We start from the raw sequence: 25,328 nt of genomic DNA on the forward strand, positions 1-25,328 counted from the left end.
CGTGACATTTTGAGCATGCGCAGTTCTCATTGTACTGCCTAAAATGTGAGATAACAAAAATGGACACTAAAAAGTTGACGCTGATACCAATCATATCATTGCATGTGCGCATCAAATTTTATTTTAATTTTAATTGGTCAACTTAAACTGGACTGGCGAATTCAATCATTTAAGAAATTTAATTGGTTTGGCCTAATCATAGGTAAATCTAAATTGTGCTGGTAGCCCAACCCACACATTGTTGCATAATGCAAGATCCAGGGTTTGTAAATGACATATAATATTATATGCATTTAATGCAGGATAGAAATCACAAACAGCGGATACCATACCATTAATTAATTTTCAGCAGAAATCTATTAACCACAATAAAGATGATAAGCACGTATTCAATATTCTTCACATTGCCAACTTAGTGTACCAAATTTGTGGAGCATATATTTTAGGCCCCTGTTTTCTGTACAGATGAAGTGTACTTCATTCATTTATTCAGTTGATCATTGTCTGCATGCACACATTTCTACTTTCTTCCAATGCAGTGCATAAGAATGCAGGTCATAGTGAACACTCACAAGACCAAAATATGGCATAGTGTCATTGCTCAATTAACAGTTCTAACTTTCCAGAATTATGAATTTCAAGCACTTGCTAGCTGCATTGCTGCTATGTCAGTCTCTAGGTTAGGTGTCTAACATAAGTCATAGATTATCTTTCTCATGTCTGAAAGAACTATTGAATGTTACTAAATCATGATGATACTATGCTGCAATTTAATGAATTCAGACTCACCAAAAACAATTTTAATTGACTCCTCCTCCACCAATAGTGTGGTATGGTCCATCAATGTTCTGAACAGTTCGAACACTGTCATCATGTGTGTCAATCAGTGCTATAAGGTTTTGAGACTTTGCAGGTGTTGCAAGGTATCGGCCAACATGATGTCCAATCATGGCAATGGGTCGCTGGTATGTCCATCCTGCCAATGAATTCAATGATGTTCGTTTTCTCTTCAACATTCTACCAACTGAATCCACGAGTGTGATATTATGACAATCATCCAGTGAAACTTTGGCTAACACTTTCAACTCCTTAAACGTCACATAGATGTTCCAGCCATTAGGCTTTCCCACATAAACGACATCACTTGGAAAATGTCTGCCAACTGTTGCATTGATAGGGATTGTGCAAACATGTATTGCTCTTGCTCCAGACACAGAAGACAGACGATGCACCATTACATCAGGAGAAGAGCTGCTGTTATATTGAGGAAGTGAGACCACATAATGACCATCTGGAGATGCATGTGAGAAAGCACATGATTTCATTGGTGTAGAATGAAGAATCTGCATTGTCAATGTGTTTATCTCCATTAAGGGGCACTGTCCAACATCTCTGAAGCAGCTTGCAAATGCATGCCCATTCAGGAACGAAAATGTCCAACCTGCTGTTGTCTGGCAGCCATAAACATTTGTGTTTATCTCAATGCTAGAGAAGTGATAAGAGTGGAGGTTCAACTCTGCTACTAATGGAGTGCTATAAGATGAAACAATTGCAGTGTGGGTACTACCCCGGAGGCCCACGTGAAACAAAAGAGACATATGGCCGACTGGTATGTTTGAGATGTCCTCAATACCAGTGGCTTTAATAGCCTTCACATTACAAGGATTCTCAATGACAAAAAGTGAAGGAGAACCAAGAGTTTGGATCCATATTTGCGTTTTGTTTTTTGTTTGAAAAAAATGGCATTGATATGGAACCACATTCAGTTGAATTGACTGAACAATTTCTTCTGTCACAATATCAACAACATATATACGTTTAGTAGACATTTCTGGAACATAGATGTACAGATTGCAAGCTCTTGTAGGCTTTCCCCATCGACAAAGATGACAGTTGCCCGTCTGTTCAACAAAACCATTCAACATCCAGTCTGTAGGTTTGTGTTGATATTGTGTGTCCACTGAACCGATTCTAAAAAAAACAAAATTGTTTCTCTAACGCCACCACTACACTTCAATGTTAATTAAGTTAACTAAAGCAAATCAAATCTACAGCCTCTTCTCGCATATATTCTACAGGTACCTGTATGACTGTTTGTCTGTCTGTTCAAATGAAATGTAGTTTCACTAGATTATGAACCCGTTCCTTGCATGGTAGTCTCGTGCAGCCAGCCCCTCCCCCTTTATGACTTCTGTTTTGCACTGGCTATCTTAGTAGGCAAAAGTTAACTAAGATGTGGATATTTCTTCCATAACACCTGCTGCATGCCAGACAATATTCTGCATCGTCCCTCAGCTTGTTCCTGATTATTGCCCATAAAATAATATTCTAAATCTGTCATCATTAGTCTCGTGTACCCAGACCCCTTTCCGCTGCGTAATTTCCGGCGACTATTCAATTGGCCCATCCTTAGAATGAAAACCTTAACATCTCGTCAGTTCGTTCTAACTTAGGCAAATGAACAATATTTCTCTTCAGCTATCTAGATCTCTTTGCTCTGGATGTAGTTGGAAGTTCAGAAAAACAAATCAAATACAGCTTGCTCTAATATGGTGGGAAAGAGAAACCTCCAATTTACATCTTCATTGTTGGAGTCTTCTATGAGGTCGTTAAGTACGTGCATGTGGTCGGTTCTTGGATGCTCTATGAATTCAATCGTTCTTCAGTTCCATCAGAGAATTTTAAAATAGAAGTGCCGTACGGTATTATATAGAGACTATCCACGGTCAATTAATTAACAGATCGATTAGAGACTTCGTTGGTAGCCCCATTTCTGAAGATGTTAGAGTCACCGTGCAGCTAGAGCTACGGAATGGCTGAAAAGACGGGGGAGGGAGCTCAAGGTGCCACAGCTCTTTTCTTGGGTTTAGTTTCTTTTCTCTATTTCTCTGTAGCTTTACATCATGCACGTATTTCTCTAGGATCTCTTTCGCACACAGGGATAACGCACAGTACTAGCTACTTGCGTTAACTACCACGTAGCCTACTAGGACACAAGTAATTAGATGCAGAGGATCTACAGTAGAGTGTATACATCGATTGCTTGAAGTTTGGAAAGTGGTAAATGCCTATAGGGAACCACAAAAGGAGCTTGAAGTCATTTATACATTGGCGTGATCCATCTCTAAGGCGGGTCTTTGCATATATTTGCAAACATTTTAGGGTGTACGTCTCCACCTATAACTCCACTCTAACCCGCGATGGACGTATTGGAAAGCAATACACAGCTTGTAAACAAAATACCTATGTAATGCCTATCATTGCTTTAATTCATGCAAACAATTGATTGTGCACTTACAAGGCAGTAATTAACAGTGTGTGTGTGGTGTGTGTGTGTGTGTGTGTGTGTGTGTGTGTGTGTGTGTGTGTGTGTGCGTGTGTGTGTGTGTGTGAACCATCCTGCTCGATCCTATAGTCCACTTGATAGGGTTCCCTACATTGTTCTTACGAAATGTGAATCTCTAATTCCAGTTCTCTTGGACTTTTCTAACAATTGTTGGTTGTCCTGCATATGCAGTTCCACAGCAGTGGAAAGTTGGAGTTATATACGTCTCATCCCTAAATCTAGTGCAGCAGAAAGTTCATCAAATCCAGCTAACTTTAGACATATATTGCACTGCATGACACCATGTATTAGTAAAATCTATACTGCAATCTTAAATGATCATTGGTGTGATTTCCCGCTAGAGAATAACTTAATGAATACTTGTATTCAACTTTTCTTCCTGCATGGTGTCATGCAGTGGCACACATGAACATCATTTCAAACTATGGTCTGCTTATTTTCTAAGAGAAATCGACACACTCTATCTGTCTGTTGGCTGGATTATTTGCATATGCATATGGTTCCTACCTCACTGGCTAATCAAGGAAAGTTTCAAACAACATCATGCTACACAACACACCTTCAAATGGTTGTTGAAAATCTCTACTCTGATTTGCAACTCATGGTATGATATGACAAAGAAATGGTCTACTTCGATCACTACTTCCTTATAAGATAGGAGTATTTCAGGGTAATCCATTTTCAGTAATTGTTTTTAACACAGTTATTATAACACCCTTGCAGTTCAACTAAAACAAGTTACACCAGCACTTGCTTCCAGACTGAATAGATCAGCTTATGTGATAGATGCCCTTCTATTTGCTGATGATGTGACTTTGATGGCAAAGATGTCCAAGAACCTGCAGAAACTTTGTGATATAGTGTCCAAATGGTGTCAAAGGTTAATGCTATATAGTCATCAAGGTGCCAAAATGTAGTTGCTTGAAATTGTAATATCAAACTAAATGTCACAACCATGACCCATTAATTTCAATATGTGGGCAAACCATTCCCTTCTTTGGCAATATAATTAAGTCCTTCAAATTTTTGGAATGCCTATAAATGGTAATTAACGTCTAATGAATACAAGATCTTTTTGAAAAATAAAGTTGAAGAATTTATGAAGAAATTCGACACTTGCCCTATCAATTAATGGCCAAAGGAAAGTGAAATAGTACCATCATGGTGTCTATCTGAGACTTACGTGGTTTCTCTGTCTGCTGCCACTAGCCCCAAGTTGGATGAAGATAACACTTGACTACGTTGTAACTTTATATCTAAAGAAATAGTGCAAATTACATCATTCTGCTTGTTCAGATCGACTGTATATTTGGATATATCTCCAAAGGAGGTTTAGGATTGCCTCATTTATCTACTGCAGCTATTCAATTGCAATCTAGCTGCCAAATGTGCTCGGTTCTTAACATCTAGCAATGAAGAAAGCTATTCACAACTCTCATCCTGAAAGATTTTCTGGACTAAAGTCATTACAAATGATCCATTATCGTTGTCCAGATCACTCATAGAGAAAACTAAATTCAACCTCAAAGCAGATCAACAACAACTTTGAATAAACTCAACAGTCGAAAAGTTCAAGGATTTACAAGCAGACTAAAAAGTTCTGCACCAGATATGTGTGCCAGGTGCATTCGTCATTTACCATCCGCCAACTGTCTTTCATCATGAATGCTACCAACAAAACTTTACCATCGAATGCCAGCTTAGTCCTATGAAAAAGAGAAACTGTGACAAATGCCCTCTAGCTATGTCAAAGAAGACAAACTATTCTCCATGTACTAAACAACTGTGAAGTTATAGTGAGAAATGGATACTACCTATAATACGTGACATGATGCTGTTCTACATCTATTATTCAACAAAGCTATAAATATCTTCCTCCCATAAGGGTCGTTCTACTGATTTCCCTGCTGATATTATTCCTATGTTTCAACGCCCTGATATTGTTTTATGGAGGAAAGATCCCATTAAAGTTTATTTTGTTGAGGTGACAATATATCATGAAACAATTTAAACTTTGATGCTGCAATTAAGTGAGCGCAAACAAAATTGGTCAATAACATCAAAGAGCAAGGATTTGTATGCAAGCAGATCAACATTAAAGTTGATTCTAAAGGATCTATCAACATCATTGGTCTCAGGCAGTTCTCTCATCTATTAAACATTCCAACAAAAAACACCACCAACATCTCATGTCTAGAAATACTGTATTGTCAAAACTGTAATCGAACATTCTTTCAAAATATGGATTGTTTGAAATAGATTACATAGTAATTAAGATTAGCTTAAATAGAGTTATCTGATCTATTGCTCAGTGCACTCTAATTAATAGTTCTATCTGTCCTGTTGTTTGCAAGCATTTTACTGACTGTATTTACTTTAGTGTAGTGCCACAGGATTGTTAGTCTGTGCTGCTCCTAGATCGTTCTAAATAAATGAGTTTAAACACAACATGAAAGTGACCACATTTATGAAAAAATTGAAATATTTAATCGTTACACTATGCAAAAAGAAGGAATCATCAACAAATAGTCGTTTATTTCCCGACAATTTACAAACAATGTAAGCTTTTCCAAAGAAAAGAGTCAACCTCTCAAAAGGGGATCTCCACCCAATGTTTGTGAAAACCTTCCTCGTAATGTGTCGGTGTGAGTGCCAATTTTGGTAGCGACTGGATTTATATTGTGGCCGTGAATGGAATACACACACACACACACACACACACACACACACACACACACACACACACACACACACACACGCGCACACACACACACACACACACACACACACACACACACACACATTTTCAGTTTTATATATACTAGATAAATTAGAACTATTACAAACTACATCTTACACATAAACTATAATTACTTTAAATTAATACACATCTTGTGACCCCTGACTGTTCACGTCAATGATTTCTCTAACAAACAAATGAATTGAATAGTTTTCAAGACTACACATAGTGTGTACTCTTTCTAAATCTAGCCATGCCAGTCACTTCCTTCTTATAAATCCAGCATTACACGTCTGAAAAGCTACAAAAAGCAGCAATGCCAAAAACACTTAAAGTAGAATATTTGCATTGCCAGTTTCTCTTTCATCTTCATTGACAATAGACCTGATCAATCCAAGAGCTGTCTGTCTGTCTGTCTGTCTGTCTGTCTATTTCATATATTTCATAAATAAATGCCATTACAACCAAAACTATTTAAAATGTTCCAGAGACCCAATAGTGTCAATATACACTTCACAAACCAATGTACACAAAACTGAGTATGATAGTTCTTTACATTACTAAAGCTTATAGATAAAAGGCGTGATAGTCTGCCTGCCTGTCTGTCTGTCTGTCTGTCAGTCTGTCTATCTTCATTTATTTCAATACAGTTTAAGCACAATTACAACACTAAATATATACTAATCCTTGTCTCTGCCTCAAACTTTAAAAGGCTAAAACCACCTATGCCATTTACATTAAACGCAAAGAGTCTTAACTAACTACCATAAACTACATCTAACCTGTATGTAATCAAATAACCAGCGCACGCTACATTGTACATCCAAATCTTCACCCATGACCCCATGCATCTCCCCAAACTCCTGTTATCCTCTTCAATTTTCCTAGTATCACTCAAACATTAGCTTTCTGTACAATTACAGCTATACGTTTCCTCCAGTAGCAGACAAACTCAGAATGGTTTTTCTTCCCTTCACAGTCCCTTGCTCTGGACGCAAGAGTATTCTGTCTGTCTGTCTGTCTGTCAGTCCAGAAGTACTATACTGTAGGATTTGCCTACCTCTCTGAATTGCCATGTACCTATATATACTTGCAATTATTGATTATATAAGTACACACCTGCACATAGTACTTGTATCATCTCCAACAACAACAGTGGTATTGGCTTTCACAAACTTAGACATTACAGCTTCCTCTGCATCTACAGCGTATATGCCATCGCACCCAAACGTAAGAAAAGTCTCTCGCTGAAGAACCTTTTGTTGAGGTCTCACGTGACATGTTTCTAAATGCAGATTCACGTGTAATGTTCTCTCATTTGCATTTGCATTTGTTTGTTTATTTACTTGTGTGGTGCATGTGTGCACAGATGTGTGCAGATATGCATAGGTGTGTGCAGTGGTGTGTGTGTGTGTGTGTGTGTGTGTGTGTGTGTGTGTGTGTGTGTGTGTGTGTGTGTGTGTGTGTGTGTGTGTGTGTGTGTGTGTGTGTGTGTGTATGTGTGTGTGTGTGTGCGTGTGTGGTCTCACTTGCTTCAGTGATAACAGCATCCAAGTGCTCAATATCCGGTGCAGTGAATACAAGCAATCCCCCGATCAACATGTTCTCACCAGTTTGTGCATCACGAGCAACCCACAAATGACCCTCATAGGTGTACAATGACTTCTTCTCATGTGGTTTCAATGTTGCAAACAAACGAGTTGAGCCATCAAGTCCCAACCAAATAAGATGAGTAACACGAGGTGAGAAGTTAATAAAACGAACATAGACTTTACGCATTAGTGCTAAAGATCGAAATGATGATATTTTCTGTGACCGACCAAAAAAGACATTATCTACACAAATACAAAAGTAAACTGTATATTAGAACACAAATCTTGACATGAAGACTCAGAAGTCCTCTCTTCCAGGCAATATGCCACTTTAGGAAAAACAAAATCAAGTAAGCCAAGTTACATGTCATATACTTCTTACACCCAACATGTACAAAACTCTCATGCATTCCTCTTTAATTAAGCACCAACCCAGGCACACATCCATGCAAACAAAAAAATCACGAACACAAAACAAACATTAATGCCTTAGTGTCCACATATTAACCAAATACAGTATATGAGAGCTATTAATTAATGAATATGTTGCAATCACACAATATAGATGTTTGGTTTTGACACAACACAACACAAATTACATGACTGTCCTTACCATCAAAGTATGGATCGCAAACTACCACTGACTCTTGCCACACAGGGTTTGGAAAAAATGGGAAAAGACCATTCATTGTCAGCCAATAGCCATTCACCTTGTCCCTAGCCAAAATGGGATGCGTACGATACGTGTACATGAAGTATACTCTGTTGGGCTGAACTGTCACCAGCTGATCAGGCTTGCCTTCATAATTAATCCACCACAATTCAATAGCATTAGTGTAATTGTTGACAATTGCTAGACGAACACGAAATCGATAGTTTAACGCTTTCCATTCCTGACCACCTTCTGCCTGAAAGAATTGATATAGATTTGCCATGGTAGGAGCTTCCAAATCACCTGAAGAGAATCACAGCAGCTTTAGATAACAAACGCCATATTTTCTAATACACAAGCTGGAAGCAGTGCATCAGCTTGACACCTTCAAAATCAATCAACCAGATGTGATGCAAACCATTACGTAGCCAAAATGTGTACTAGATTACATGACTGCTTTTCTCACAATTTAGTTAAAAACTGCTGCTGTATTCAATTAAAACTGATAGCTTCAGATATTTATAGTAATGAACACAATACTGTTCACCAAATATCTTACTACAGTGTGCTCAAGTAAATAAGCGTTCAATACTATCAAACTCTATTAACTAGATTTGCAACAAATCCAGATCTATTTTCAAATAGTCAATCGAATACATTCCACGTTAGGCTGCCACATATAATCTCTTAAAATCAGCTCCTGCATTCAAGAATTGAGGAACATACTATATGACATTTCTGGCATTATAAAGTCTGCATACAAGTGACAGCAACGTAACAACATGCACAGAGAAAAAACAGTCATATGATCAGTCATATGATCCATATAATGTAAAAATATAATTTAGAGACAAAAACCGTGAGTTAGCTCCGTGACTACACCCATCCACTAACTACACTGAGAAACAGTAAGCAATGTAACCATTCAGTGCAACATCTATGTAGATTAAACTACCTCTCAGTGTGTCGATCAGTTTGTTGCTAACATTTGAAAGACAATGTAGATCTAGACTGCATACCATACACCCAATAAATTAATAAACATGTAATTTATAAAATTTAGATTATTAATTAATTTAATATATTAATTTCAAACGTTTTATTTGCCAGTGTACTGTATTACCTATAAAGGCAAGAAAATTAGGCTCTAACAGTATACAGAGGCAGACTTCAACTAGGTATTACCTGAAGTACATTGTACTTGAACTCTATAGACCTTCATGTGTGAGATCAACAAGCAAGACAGTAATGTAATTTACAGCACAATTAAGTTTGAAAAGAAATAACCTAAGTCTACATCATCTAACACATTCCTAAGAACAATTTCAACTTTATGAATGCTATGGAACAAAATTAATACTGTGATGTAATAAAATACTTAGAATAAGCATTCATCCTTGTAATGATAAAATAAACAATAAACCATAAATTACAAAGCTGTGATCATAACCTACATGATTTCAGAGCACTTTTCAATGCATACTGCTACTGTAACAAGAATAATGCATAAAAGCATACATCCTGATGCAGATTGTATAAATCACAATGAGCAACTTCGCTAACCATGTGCATAAACCACAATGAATATTCATATAGCTGAGCTGCATGATAGCTAGAATTCGGTTATCATTCCAGCACAAAGTGTTAACAGGTGTCTAACAGACCTTGCATGCCTTGCCCTTGTGGTGTCATGCAGTTAATACAGCGACTACAAGAAACCAAGCAGTTCTTGCAGTTCTGATTCCCATTCCAGAACTATGTCACAATGCCAATAACATGAAATGCATGTTGATCAATCACGCTCATGCCCACAACAGCTAGATAAGTGTAGCCTGCCTTTTTAATCAACACAGTTAAATACAAAACTCCTTTCATGAACTTGTGCTTGAAAAGTGCATTCTAGCTTCTTCAGAAGCAGATCAAACTCAAATGAGTTGTGAAATTACAGGTTACTTTAATAGAAACAAAATGTACAAAACTTCAAACAAGAAGAAAAGAGATACATGCACGCACTGCATACGCTGTGCAAATAATACTGGTACTAACAGTAACACTCGTATAGGTCGATCCTATATTTGAGTACTAGCTGACTCCTAGCTCCATCACATACTGTCAACAATAGAACACTTGCCTAATTCCACAACTTTAATTGGAATAGTTCTGCTGTCTGTTCCGATTCCAGCCGTCCTTCCAATGCATCTATAGATAGCGGTGTCTGTTCTTTGAAAGCAAGGAACTGCCAACTGACCAGTTGCTGAGGTCCACTGCCAGCTAGCAAGGTCAATTGGTCGGCCATTCTTTGTCCAATAAATGGTTGGTTTGGGATCGCCACTCACAATACAAGTGATGTTACAATAGCGTTGCTTATAAGCATCAACAATGTTGTGCGCTGTGTATGCAAACACACGAGGAAATTCTGTAAATATGCAATAAAGCATTCAAAACATTTATTGAAGAAATAAAAAAAAGTGAAAACCCCTAACCCATAACAACAACTTCAATTTCTTGACAAACAGCTGTGCATGTGTTGCGAGATATATTCCTTGCACACAGACTGTACACCCCATTGTCAAAGTAATATGCAGGAAAAAATTTCAAAGAATTGCCCACAAACTGGAAAGATTTCATCACAAAATGTTTAAAAAGGAATTGTGCTCTTACTCACCCTAATTCTATTAGTTGGCAATGCAAACTGGCCATTCTTTGTCCAGTATAACAACGATCCAAACACATCCAACTTCAGTGATGGAATTATTCGAGATCTTGTCCTAACCCGAGTCCTGGCTCGTGATAAGAGTGTTGCACCTAAAATAAGCACCATACAAACAAAGCCAGCTAGCTAGAGCATAAACAATCATACCACTGACAGTATGTAAGACAATTGCTGCATCAGCCACATCATCCGCAGAGATTACAACTAGTACATAAGATCCACTGTCGTAACAATTCACATTCTTGATCTGAACAGTTCCATTGCACCAAATTGACACCCTATTGGTCACATTGGCCTCATCTTTACTGATGAAAGCTACAGAAGTAGTGCCATTATATAATGTTATGTTGAGACACTGTCCATCATACGACACCTGGAAAAATATGATACTGCACTCATTTGAGAACTAGAATCTTTGCTTTTAGCGCAAGTAATAAATCAGTTACCGCAATCTACTAACTTAGAGATTAGGGAACTGAAAGTAACCCACCAAGTTTCCAGCAAGACTCTCATCCTTATGTTTTGCAAGTTATCTGTAAGGGACATATTGCTGGCTGTACAGCTGCAAAGCCAGAAATAAATGTCACAATGCATGTGACTTCACACATTTACTTTACTCCCAGTTAATTTCATTAGTCAACAACACTACTCGTCAATGTGGAAAGATGCTGGTAAATGATAAAAAAGAACACCAATATAAGCTTGAAATTTTTCAACAACTTCGAATGCCACAATATAAAAATCATTACATCATTCCTAAAATCGCTGTTTTCATTAATGCTATAATCACAATGACCCAAATGACATTATCTGTAATTGCTACACTTGTTTGTAGCTTTTTGCACAATGCAATAGTTTCATAAGAAAGGAACATGCTTCTATTACAAAGAAACAAAGAAAAAGTGCAATGTGCAATCTTATGCTCTAGACACCAGTGTTTCCATTGTTTTAGTCATGCTCAAACTATCTGCAAATATATATTGTCCAGATCAAATCTGATGTCTCCTTTTATCTTAAATGTTAGCTAATATCCATGCAGTCAATAAGCAAGAATTGCAAGTGCAAACGAACATCACCCTATCACAACTGGTAGCCATATTTTGACAAGCTGTTTATCTAACTTTGTCAGGACATGTCCAAGCCAAAAAATTCTGCATACATATGCACAGGTCCATATACCTTACAACCTTGTATAGCATGCAGATATAAAGGGTATATCTATATGCTGCACATTTTTTAAGATACTGTGTGTGTGCATGTGCGAGAGTATGCATACATGCGTGGGTGTGGCCTTACCCTGTAATAGCTGTGGCAGAACATTCAGAAGAACTCAAGACATGGCACACCATAAATGTGATGCAATTCGATAAAAGAGGGAGATGAGATGTTTTCTCTTAGACCGTCTTGTTAGCTAAAGGCCACAAGACAGCAGGTATCATCAGTGATGGCCAACTGCTTCCAGGTCCATGTGTGGTGTGTGTGTGTGTGTGTGTGTGTGTGTGTGTGTGTGTGTGTGTGTGTGTGTGTGTGTGTGTGTGTGTGTGTGTGTGTGTGTGTGTGTGTGTGTGTGTGTGATGTGTGATGGTGGTGACCAGAGTTCTATGAGCGCTACAATTGCTTGGCCGTCTTGTCTTACCGGACCTCCGTTGCCGTTTATAATAATACCTCATGGTGCTTGTACCTCCGTTCGGTGAGTCAGGGCAGCGAACGATGCTGCCACTAGTCGTATGTCAACGGTCACCACTCATCGTGGTGTGGCGAGCCCTCGAGTGGTTTCTTCCATCCTAGGCAGGAAACAAATTCGCCCAAAGAAGAGCAAAGCAAATTTGCTTTTAGCTCGCGACGTAGCAATTTGAGATGAGAGTGGAGAACTATACGAGTCTGTAGAGGCACCAAGTGGTCATTGTTTCCAGCATTTGCAAAATGTCCTGAATATCAAAAGCCACTTCGACATCTCTGTGTTCAACACTCTGGTAACACAACCTGCCTGTGAAGAGATTGCAACATTACCCACAGCAGACAACCTTTCAAGTGCCATCAAGAGTCTTGCAAATAACAAAGCTCCTGGGAAGTCAGGCGTTTTGCCTAAAATGGTTAAGTATGGTGGTCAAGCTTTCTTTGATGGCCTACTGTCGCTGGTGCACAAAGTATGGAAGGTAAGCTGTGTACCACAGGATTGGCGAGATGCTGAATTGGTTCCAGTACCAAAGAAGGGCGATCTATCATGGTGTGATACTTAGCGAGGTATTGCCTTGCATGACGTTCAGGGCAAAGTAGTTGGGAAAGTCATCAAGAACCGACTACAACAGTTAGCAGAGTGTGTACTCGGAGATTCACAATGTTGCTTCAGGCAGGAATGCTCATGCACTGATCAGATGTTCACGGTAAGGCAAATTTTAGAAAAAGAATATCTGGTGTCCATATTTGTATCGACTTGAGAAAAGCCTATAATTCTGCCCCACGGGAAGCTCTGTGGAGGGGTCTGAAAGTGCTTGGTGTTTCAACTACTATTGTTAAACTCATTTCATGTTTCACCAGGACATGTTTGTCCGAGTACATCTTGACGGTAGTCATACTGAGCGGTTTCCTGTAACTAATGGTCTCCGTCAGGGTTGCACAATGGCACCAGTTCTATTTCATTCGTATTTTTCCCTTGTCTTGAAAAAGTGGTGCAACGAGATGGCCAAGTCATATCCTGATGGCGAGTTCAGTTTCCATTTCAATGTGAATGGCAACCTATTCAATCGCCCTTGAACATAACACTAATCAGCTTCTGTGATAGACCTTGAGTTTACTGATGACGCTGTACTTGTAACACCTTCTCATTGCTCCTCATAGTTGGCCCTTGAACCAGTCAACACTGTTGCATATTTGGACTGACAACAAGTTTGATCAAGATAAAAGTCATGGGTTGTGGTGTAAACTTCTCGGAAGCAGAATGTCAACTACTTGTTGTTTCTGGACAGACTGTGCAGCATGTAAACGCTTTAGGTTATCTGGGTAGCTTGCTGTCACTAGATGCAAGGATAGGCCCTGAAGTTGACCGCCGGCTTGCTGGTGCACCACGTGCTTTTAGTGCCATGCAGTGTGTGTTTACTGATAACAACCTGTCTGTGAAAACAAAGCAGATGTTGTATAAATGCTTGTATTGTGACTGTTCTGCTTTATGGAGCAAAGAGCTGGCCCATACTGAAGAAGGATGAGATACGCTTATTTAAATGCGTTCCATCACCACTGTTTGAGGTCTATTCTAAGTCTCTCGCTGGGATCAACAGCTGTCACATATCACAATCTCAGATCTTCGCCGGCAATGGGGTGACATTGGCCCTCTCTCAGACGTTCTTCGCAAGCGTCGTCTTCAGTGACTAAGACACATTACACGCATGCCCCGGACCGTCTTCCTAAAAAGTTCTGTTTGCCTGGCTACCACAAACTAGACCTGCACATGGTCCTTGCTTATGGTGGAAAGATCATGTGAATGACAATCTGCAAAGATTGCAGGTAGGCAACTGGTTTGGGCTAGCACAAGATCAGAAAGCATGACGGGAGATGTGCACTACACTTCCAGACTCAGCGGTTTCATATCCATCAAGCATCCCTTGCTGTCAATGCCAACGGTATTTAAGAGCTGCTCGAACCTAGCTTGCCACAAATGCTTTGCAACTCATCCGCTTCCTTTTCGTGAACAGCCTGGTGCATGACAATGCTCAGTATGCCGGAGATAATTTAAAAATTTTAGCTGTGCACAAGTGTGTACCTGTTAATCAGCCACAATCGACGCCAACTCAAGCAGTGTTGTCAAAGCTAGCCCTGATTTAGACACCTCCACTGAATGTCCAGCTTTGACTAACAGGCTTGCTGCTTGTTCCACAGTGGACAATATTTGCACTGCTTCAAGTCCTGACCTGGTTTTAGATGCCACATCTGTCATCGTTGGCACCGCATATCTGTCGACAGGAGCTCTTTCTAGCATGTATGTAATGACTGCAATCAACGGTTTTGTTGGCCTCGAGACTTGAAACGTCACTACTGTTCCTCTACTGTTTGTCTACAAGTAAGAAAAAAGCAATCTTCTTAGCTCCCCTCGACAGAATAACTAGCAGCTATACACATGGTATGGTGTTTGTATTTGTGTTTGTTTGTTTGTGTGTGTGTGTGTGTGTGTGTGTGTGTGTGTGTGTGTGTGTGTGTATGTGTGTGTGTGTGTGTGTGTGTGTGTGTGTGTGTGTGTGTGTGTGTGTGTGTGTGTGTGTGTGTGTGTGTGTGTGTGTGTGTGTGTGTGTGTGTGTCCTGGATATTGCATGTGGCACCCAGAGTACATAGTGCTCTTCTGCTGTCTGCCTTTGTCCGGTCTCCTCTAACTTTAACGACCTATTGGATGCCTAGGTACGATCAGTGAGGAGCAAGGCACACATAAAGTGTATTGCAGAAAGGGACCATTTCTTATCATGAGTCCAGGACATCTGTTTGATGGCGTCACTCACATCAAACGTCTTCTGTACAACTGAAGAGAACTTGTAACCCTCTGAGTTGCTATTTCATTCTGCGCATAGAACAACAGTGATAAGTCAGAGATCTAAGCATTGAATTTCGATCAACATTGCCATGATTGGTGGCATGATGTGGTATCGGGTGTGGATGGCTGCCAATGGCTGATGAAGATGGGAGTATGGATGGTGAAGACGAGAGCGTAGATAGCTAACAAGAACGGGAGCGGGGCAAGCAGTTGAAGTCAAGAGCATGGATGGATGGCAAAGATGAGAGTGTGGATGGCTGACAAAGGTGGCAGCATGGCAAGAGGAAAGGCAGGAAGGAACTGTAGTTTACTATTAACATTACATATATTGCGTTGAACTCGACAGTTGTTACTGTTGTTCACCAGTATATGGGGTGGCGTGGTTGCTGATGCGAGAGCTCCCCATGTGGGTGGCGTGACCAGATGCCTGGTCTACATGGTATACTGTGTGTGTGTAACCTAGCCTCACGTAGCCAAACCCCTCCCCTTTTTTATTTGCAGTTGGGAAAAGGTTTGGTGAAATTGCACACAAGCACTGGTGCCAGGCATACGCCCACATCTTTCCAACTAGTAATTAGATTAAGGTTAAGCTGACAGGTGATAATTACTGGAAACACTCTTCCCTCTGTTGTGGGCGAGAAATCACTTGTTGGAAGGCTTACAACAATCAATGGACAGACTTTACAATAGTATGGCATTGTTCTTGGTATAGGGTGCTTAATTAGCTAGGAATTCACGGAAACTGAGCGCTAACCTCTGCATAATTAATTGTTTCAACTGCTAAGCCCTGACGTGCCATCGCCTCGATCTCTTCCCGCAACCCTTAAATTTGCTGATCTAGCCTATGAAACAGAGCAAGCTTCGTTCGGCAATGTATCACAAACAGGCTCGATCCAACTGTTTCTGTCTAATCAGCTGGTCAACAAAAGAATGTCTGACTAGCTTACACTTGCCAAGATGTCTACATCGCTTGAGCATTGCGAGAGCTGTTTCTTTTTCTGTTTGTGCGTTTTGCTGAAAAAGACTCCAAGCACAAAGCACAACAGCCCAGATCCATTGTGTAACTACCAATCAACTTGTGTGGGGTTGCTTACATGTTAACGTTAATGTAATTATCTTCCACCCGAAAGTTGGTGGCGGCTGACACCAGTGCTTGTGTGCAATTTCACCAAACCTTTTTCCTGCCGGTAGATATCAAAATGAGAAGGGGTTTGGCTCCACGAGACTATGTGCACGTAACCATCAAATACTGACATTGGACACAGTACCAGTACAACTGCAAATTGAAGAAACTACAATCAAAAATTGAAAAGCATGTGCACAAATAGACGCCATGTCAGTTGCAAGCAAAAGCAACGAACAGACAAGTTGTATATTGTAGAACACATGCTCACCTCTCATTAGTCAGAATTGTCAGAATCTATCAATTTAGTACACCTGGCCTGATGTGTGCACAAGTACATAGCTAGGGCAGTACTTATAAACACAGGTATTAAATAGATTCCTCAGAACTTGCCAAGATAAACGTCCGTACAACTGCAGTAATTACCCTAGCCAGACAAAAGCTACTAATGATCAAATACCTACTGTAAATGTCTAATGAATGGCCATTATTGCCAGCCCTGCCTGTACCTAAACTCCTATGTGTACTTTAGCATGTTATATCCTTGCAGCTCCACATACAAGTTTCTATATGTTTAGTCAACAGGCCATGCACCTTCAGGATGTCCTTTAATTAATCAACAGTTCATTTGTGTAGTCTTACAAGATATCATGAATGCACTTCAGCAATCTAGAAAGAACTGTTGACTCACTTTGAATGGTAATACAACAGTACTGCCAACTTTAGTCAGTAGCTCACCAACAGGTGTAGTCACACGTAGAGGTACGAGTGAAACCCTTTGTTTCAAACGCATGACTGTGCTATTTTCTATAACACAACACAACACAACACCATCACAAGTATTTTATCTTCTGTGTAGCTTTTCTTTACTGCCTATGGCACTATGCCTGTATTGGTGCGAGGACAAATATACATACATATGTACCACAATGTACAACTGTCTCAGCTCTTATTTAATTAATGCCTCGTCTATCTATTGCTTCCAGTCAACTTCCTAATTATATATTTATGCCATTTTGACACTCCTATTGGACGCCATCACTTCGAAGACGTTGCTGCCATTGCAAAGAACAGACATATCTAATGTGGCATCTATATTGCATATTTTTAATGAACCAAATATACTAAAATAATATCTGACCTTTCTTATGTCACCAGCAAAGACGACATGCTCCGTGTGTACCGTCCGAGGTCTCAAACGGGCATTAAATCATGTCCAGGGGGAGAGTCCAAAAGACAACGACATGCAGCTTCACTGTCAAGTTCTGTCGCTTCAGTGTGTGTTAGCCAAGTTCAGTGGAGATCAGACTTGCCGTTTTCGAGAAACGCTCTTACAGACAGATACAGCCAGACAGCCAGACATACATACATACATACATACATACATACATACATACATACATACATACAGACAGACAGACAGACAGACAGACCGACAGACAGAGCTTGAAGATGTTCAGCGTGCCACCTTGCTCCTCAGGTCTTGTCATGTACCTAGGCTTAAATAGTCTTCAGCCATAGGGCCCCAAAAGCCAAAGTGCTCAAAAACCAATGGGATACATGGTGTGGTGGGCTCTGATATGGATTGTTGTTGACCATATTTTGCCATCTTTCTCTGTTCTCGCATCTCAGCTGATTGTAGGGTGCCGCATGAATGTGGGTGAGCCATTGAAATATCCAAGTCTGTTGTGGAATGTTCAGTGGAATCGTATGTTGCTATAACCGGTCGGTTCTCTGAGTTGATATATCTGTTTCTAGCCTCAACTTGATGAGGAATGTTTAATTTATCTAAACATTTAGCCCAAGTCAAGACGATTGTACTATGTTGCCAGACTGGGCCCCTGCCAAACATGCAGGTTAATAGATGGTAACCGTGTTCATCAAGACTTGTGCCACAGTCACACTTGGTACCAATTTGAGAAAAAGGTAAAGGAATGCCAAGTCTCAAGAATGATGCCAACCGAAATTCTGAATATTTAGTAACAAATTTTGGTGCTGAAGGGACAGCTTGAAGCCATGAACCAGCTCCACATCCCTGACATGACCTTATCCTTGCAGCATGCTTGACAGAAGAAGTTTGTATAATACATGTTGCAGCGTTCTCTTCAGCGATATCAGAGCTTAAGTGATTTAGGAGTCTTACTGGATTTGCCATAAGTCCAGACAAAGTCTGAGGTGTGAGTGCCTCTCTATCCGATCCTACAGTGGCAAGAAAGCTTGCCACTGCCTCACAAAGATGCTCGAAAGGAGGTGGACTAGCATAGCTGATTAGATTGTCACATAGATCTGCTCTAGATGAAAATCTTTGAGGAACTTTGCATAGAGAATTACACCATGATCCCACAAAGGCAGCAGTGGAGATTTGCATCAAGGCTGTAATGCCAAAACCTCCAGGCAGACAAAGAGAGAGAGAGAGAGAGAGAGAGAGAGAGAGAGAGACATTTTGGGAGATGGGGGCAAGAAGCAGAAAGATACCTGAATACTCTTGCACCCAGAGCAAGGGACTGTGAAGGAAAGAGAAACCATTCTGAGTTTGTCTGTTACTGGATGAAACAAATAGCTGTAATTGTGCAGAAAGCTAATGTTGGAATGATAACAGGAAAATTGAAGAGGATAACAGGAGGTCAGAAGATGGGGTTATGGGTGAAGCATTGGATGTACAATGTAGTGTTCACTAGTTAGTTAATTACATACAGTTTAGCTGCAGTTTATGGTAGTTAATTAAAACTCTTTGCATTTGATGTAAATAGCATAGTCTTTAAGTTTGAGACAGAGACCTACACACACACACACACACACATGCACGCACGCATGCACGTGTGCGCGCACACACACACACACACACACACACACACACACGCACGCACGCGCATGTGCACGCACACACACACACACACACACACACACACACACACACACACGCACGTGCACGCACACACACACACACACACACACACACACACACACACACACACACACACGCACACACAGACTTGGACAAAATTATAGGGACACCTGGCATTTTGTGTAGCCTAACTTTGGCACCGAATTTTTTCTAGCAAAACAAAATGTTTTTCGAATCTCTTTTTATGGATTGTGCCATTGTTAGTATGTAACATAGCTTGAGTTCATAATTACAGCTGTACTGACTATTACTGCGCATCTAGTTTGCTTCGAAGAAGAAAGACGGCCATTTTTACTTTTCTTGTCTTTGTACACGTTCATCGCTCTTGGACGCCCATTCTTGGCATGCAATCTAAGAATGCTTTGTTTTAGACAGTGAAAGCAATTTTGTGGATCCTCCTAGCAACATTATGGAAAAAGGTGAATCATCTGTTTTGCACATTGATTTCACGCATGTCATCACAATTTGAATTGTTTTGCCACTTTAAGCAATAAACAAACTTTAACGTATTCAAACAACCATTTGATACTAATTACAAAACAATCCTGCTAAGACAAAACTAAACAAGTTACAGCGACAAAAGAACACCGACATGCCACTTCTGGTCCATGCTTTACATAGCAAAACCTCAAACTTGTACTGCCCTAAATGTCAGCTGCACTAAAACTGCTGCCCTTGAGACAGCCAAACTCATGCGATAAGATAGCCTGAGCGTTCAGCTGCACGCAGTTGCAAAGTCTTGTTCTGTGCGACATTTAATGAGTCATAGCGATGCCTTGAGGCAAACAGTTGAGTCTGAAAACGCGAGGAAAACTTAAAGCCCTTCACTCAGTTGGCAACTCTGTGTGTCAGATTGAAGCTTTCGTCCGCCGCTCCAGGAATTCAGTTCATCAGTGCCTGCAACGGCTTTCCCATGGCAGCAGCAATTACGAAAAACGACCTAGATGTGGGAAGGCAACAACAAGCCGAGAAGATCATCGACTGAAGAGAATGGCACTGCAGAGCCGCAGAGCACCATCACGACTGCTCTTGTATCAGCTGGCTGAAGAAACCGGCTAGCAGGTGTCAGGTAGAACAGTCCGTCGCCGTCTCAGTGAGACAGGAGTGAATGCTCGGAGACCTAGAAAAAACCACTGCTAACAGAAAACCATCAGCGTTTGCAACTGGGATGGGCAACCACTCACACACGGTAGACTTTGGATGACTGGAAATCTGTTCTTTTTACAGATGAGTCAAAAGTCAGCATAGGAAACGATGGTGCTCTGTACATTTGGCGTCCCAAAGATGAGGAATTTCTCCCTGAATGTTGTGCCCGTACAGTCCAGCAAGTGGCTAGTGTGATGTTGTGGGGATCGATGTGTTGGCATGGTGTAGGGTCCCTGGTGAAACTGGAAGGTCGTTTGGACAGCACGGCTAATACAACAGGTTCTGGAGGAGCACATGCTTACAGACGCAGCGGCACTGATAGAAGACGACTTTGTCTTCCAGCAGGACAACACGCCAATCCACACGTCTCGGTCAACAAGACACTGGCTACGCCAGCATGACTTCACACTGTTGGACTGGCTGCCAAAATCGCCTGATACAAATCCAATTGAGAACTTGTGGCGTGAAATCAAAACTGCTACCAATTGTCATCAACCAAGAACTGCAGCTGAGCTCTGGAATGCTTTACACAAGGCATGGCAGCAGATTCCAGCCGCGCGTGTCCGGAACTTGGCAGAAAGTGTTCCGCGACGTCTGGACACAATCAGGAGGGCAAGAGGCAGGAACACTCAGTACTGATGAACTGGTGAAGGGTTTCAATTTTCCTTCGCGTTATTAAAACCGGGTTTTTAAAAGCCAATAAACAAAATCAGAGAGAGTCTAACCTACAATGCTTACGAAGTCATGACGTCATACACTTTTAGCTCTCGTTTTCAGCAATGCGAAACGTAAAGAAAACTATTTAGGGTCTACAGTATTCTTAAGAAACCTAACAATCAACTCGATAACTATTAAGTTCTTAGGAATGTTGATAGTTGGTAAATTGTGACCTAATTATTGCGTTACTACATACCCACAGCGGGGTGTCCCTATAATTTTGTCCAAGTCTGTGTGTGTGTGTATATATATATATATATATATATATATATATATATATATATATATATATATATATATATATATATATATATATATATATTATGTCATGCGCAAAGCGATGATAGGGGCAAACCATGGATGTCTAGTTTTCCAGGTAATTTGAGAGTCAGGGTTAGGATTAGGGTAGGGTTAGGGTTAGAGTTAGAGTTAGAGTTAGGATTGAGATTAGGGTTAGGTATGCATGGTTTGAATTGGCGATCCATGGATTGTCCAAATCCGCACTTTGTGCACAACATATATATAATTTACAATTGCAGACATAAAGAGAATCAGTCTCACCTTTCACACATTCAAGAGGACAAATCTTTGCATCTGATACATAAAGAAGTTTTGGATTTGTAATATTTCTCCTTGATTCAACTGTTCCTTTCCATGCATGTATAAAAAATTGACACCTATCAAGACTTGCATCCTGTGGATCAAGTATATTGAGTTGACGCATAAATTGAAGACGAGTAATGCCCTGTTGAAAAGTTCCAGACAACATAGTTAAACCAGACTGGTCACTGTCCAACACCAGTGAGATTTCAGATGAAAAATGTCTACATGAAACAAGGAATTTATATAACAGTACATACTGTACTATATTGCAAACGATCGCATGCACAAAACACAATCAACATAACACAATCACAGATGAGAAAGCATGTCCATAATTATAACATCTTTGTACGTTTTTCCCTTATAAGATTATTGAAGATGTTGCTCATAATCACTACTACCTCTCATACTTTACAACACTATGTGCATAAACAAGTTACCTGTCTTGAATTGTAAATCGACTTCCTTCAATCCATCCAACAAGGATATCATCGTCTTCCTAAAATTTCACACAAAGGCAAATAAATATACTACTGTTAGAGCTAGTTTGTTACGCATACACCAAATTAGAAATTTCATATGGTTAAAATAAGAGAAAGTATACAGCCAGTTAATTACTAGTCTACTAACTTCATTAGCTACCAAAACATGTTATGTACCGTATTTCCGCACAGTTAGCTACATGCCAGTATAAGCGGGGATAACCAAAAACTTGCTTGTCGGACTCTGGTAACAATACAGTATTACCAAGGCATGCCGGTACAGCACGAAGGAGTGCCTATAATGACGAGAAAGCAACTACACATGAACGGTAATTCTATAGCATACTGCACATGCACCATAATTCGATTCCATGGCATGACCTACTAGAGAATTAATGCAGCTTCTCCCGAAGCCCAGCTAGTAGAGAGAGAAGTTGAACACCCAGATGTTATTGAGAATGGAACTTTGCAGTGTGGCAGAAAATCATACATAATCAGTTGGTGGAAAGAAAGTATGACGAGCTCAGTGGAAACAAAATGAAAGTCACCAGGGAATGTGGAGTGTCTCATCAGTGACGAGATGCCTTCTAGCAGATGAACAGTTTGAACAAGTAGACAAATACATGAGGCTGACAGAAGATGATGAAGAAGAGGAGGAGGATAAAGACCGAGAAATTAAACATTATAGGATTAATTATATATTACATCTAGATGAGAAAAGCGTCTTCATGTTTATTTAGGTTAGTTCAATCAATATCTAAGAACGGATGCAGCATAGATCTATGGGTACAGTCTGGAGAAAAGTTAGTCAAATCACCTCTCTTTCTCCGGCATACCGATGTACTCCGGGGTATACCAGCACCTTGGTAATCCTAGGCTCAAACCGGCATGCAGCCAAATGCGCGGAATTAGGGTATTAATTGCTTGCCATAAAAGATGTACATACTGTAGCAATGAGCAGCTAGCAATTAAACAATCTATTCAAAACGTGGTCAAATTTGGTTTAGATCACGTACTGCTTATAACCACTTTGTGTACCACTTTCAAGGCACAAACTATCCCCAAACCCTATGTAAGAAAGTTGGATATGCAACATCTAATGTTATTATCCAAGAATCTTAACCCAAAAAGAACTTACTTGTCAAGAAACCAAATTTCATAATTTAAAAAAAACTACATGCCCTATTTGTGTGAATTAATTCATGTGTAATATAGTCATATCATGAATACCAGTAATGTAAAAAAATGACGTAAAGAATTTAATAGTGCAATGAAGTGTGTGACTGTATAAAATTATATGATTTTGTTGAATGCAATTGAAGGTATCAGCTAAACAGACCAGCCACTGTTTACAGTCTTCTGCAGTACTGTACCATGCCAAAAAGACATGTGTCACATGTCACTTATATATAAACAAAAATAAAAACTATGAGATATATTATAATTAAGTAGTGCCTATCATTCATAAGGTTTCAAACAATTGAATCCAACATTAACTAGCATCTGTAATTAAAGCAGTAGCAGTTTCCAAGAACACAATTAAGTGATACCATAGGTATCCAATGAATGATGCCAAACCTCACTCCTACATAGCTAGTAGGATTATAAATACCTTTGGTCTCATTTCCTGTGAAAACCCCACACCGATCCATTGACTAGGCTGGACTCGTGCCATCAAATCAAAGTACACATGATTAACTGTATGATCAGGCCACCATCGAGCATGGTAAAAGTCAGGATGATCAGAACTTTCATAAATCCATTCAGATAAACACTGATCTACAGTCATCAGAAAAATACACAAAGCTATGTGCAAAGTGCACCAACGTGCATCAACACAGTACGTACTCAAAAGTTCATATATGTATGCTTGGATGAGAACTATTTTCATGCACTTACTTGGTATGATAAGAGTTGCATATGCCTTTTTACTTTCTCCTGTTTGTGGATGTTTTGCTCTACATATATACTGCCCAGCACTAGATACCGTTATATTCCTGAGTTGTAGCAATGCCCTGTTGCCAATAGGCTGACCGCCAAACCACCAACTAAAGCCAGCATTCTCCTCATACTGACATTTGAATGAAACCGTCTCTCCAGGAAATGCAATGAGAGTAGATGGTATAGCAACATAGGGATCTCAGAAAAGCAATGCAGCAAATTAATATACAATACACTGCAAAATGCATGACTTGACTCTTGTCAATAGAACATACCAGAATCTCTTATCAGGATCTTGCTGGTCTTCTCATTTCTCTTCACAGTAGGCTGTGCCAACTAGTTACAACTTCACACTGTCACACTGATTACACAGTGGCTATACACCTCTACATTCTACTATTGCGGTAAATTAAGCGGATAATCAATACTGCAATCTTTGTATAGACGTCTGCTTGCCTGCGTGTGTAGTGCAACAAATTAACCATGAATAGCTAGCTTATGTAGAGTTACACTGACACCCATTCCCTACTGAAATCAAGACTGTAGCTTAGCTAATATTTCTAGAGAGACGTCTTACTCCTGCGGCAACCGTATTGCTACTGTAGATGCATGCATGCGTATGCAACACTGCAATTACACACGGACTGTACCTGCATATAGGCTATAGGCACTCACACTACATTCTTAGTCTATGTAGGCTACATTGATCTAGGCAGTCAACTCATTCTCTAGTTTGACTCACAGCTGCAGATGTCAGCAACAGTAGGATGAGACCACAGATCAAGATCATGTTAGCCACACAACGCAGGGCGTAAGAATAGAATCACATTTGTGTACATGTAACATCGCGTA

The 25,328-nt window shown here is 40.0% G+C and overlaps 1 protein-coding gene across 1 annotated transcript; it reads right to left on the reverse strand.

The window, feature by feature from the left end:
• Positions 1-471: 471 nt before the first annotated feature.
• On the reverse strand, positions 472-25,310 carry LOC134177841 (uncharacterized). The gene is made up of 15 exons (XM_062644617.1): positions 25,219-25,310; positions 24,752-24,812; positions 24,435-24,674; positions 24,148-24,314; positions 22,494-22,552; positions 22,012-22,274; positions 17,374-17,489; positions 11,191-11,416; positions 10,996-11,135; positions 10,814-10,943; positions 10,462-10,746; positions 8,292-8,633; positions 7,616-7,921; positions 7,206-7,371; positions 472-1,971 (listed from the first exon to the last, which is right to left on the reverse strand). Exons 1-15 carry the CDS (start codon positions 25,264-25,266, stop codon positions 801-803), a joined length of 3,720 nt encoding a protein of 1,239 aa, XP_062500601.1. The 5' UTR covers positions 25,267-25,310; the 3' UTR covers positions 472-800.
• Between the last annotated feature and the right edge of the window lie 18 nt (positions 25,311-25,328).

This window comes from Corticium candelabrum, chromosome 3 (genome assembly GCF_963422355.1).
Source record: "Corticium candelabrum chromosome 3, ooCorCand1.1, whole genome shotgun sequence".
Taxonomy (NCBI): Eukaryota; Metazoa; Porifera; class Homoscleromorpha; order Homosclerophorida; family Plakinidae; genus Corticium; species Corticium candelabrum.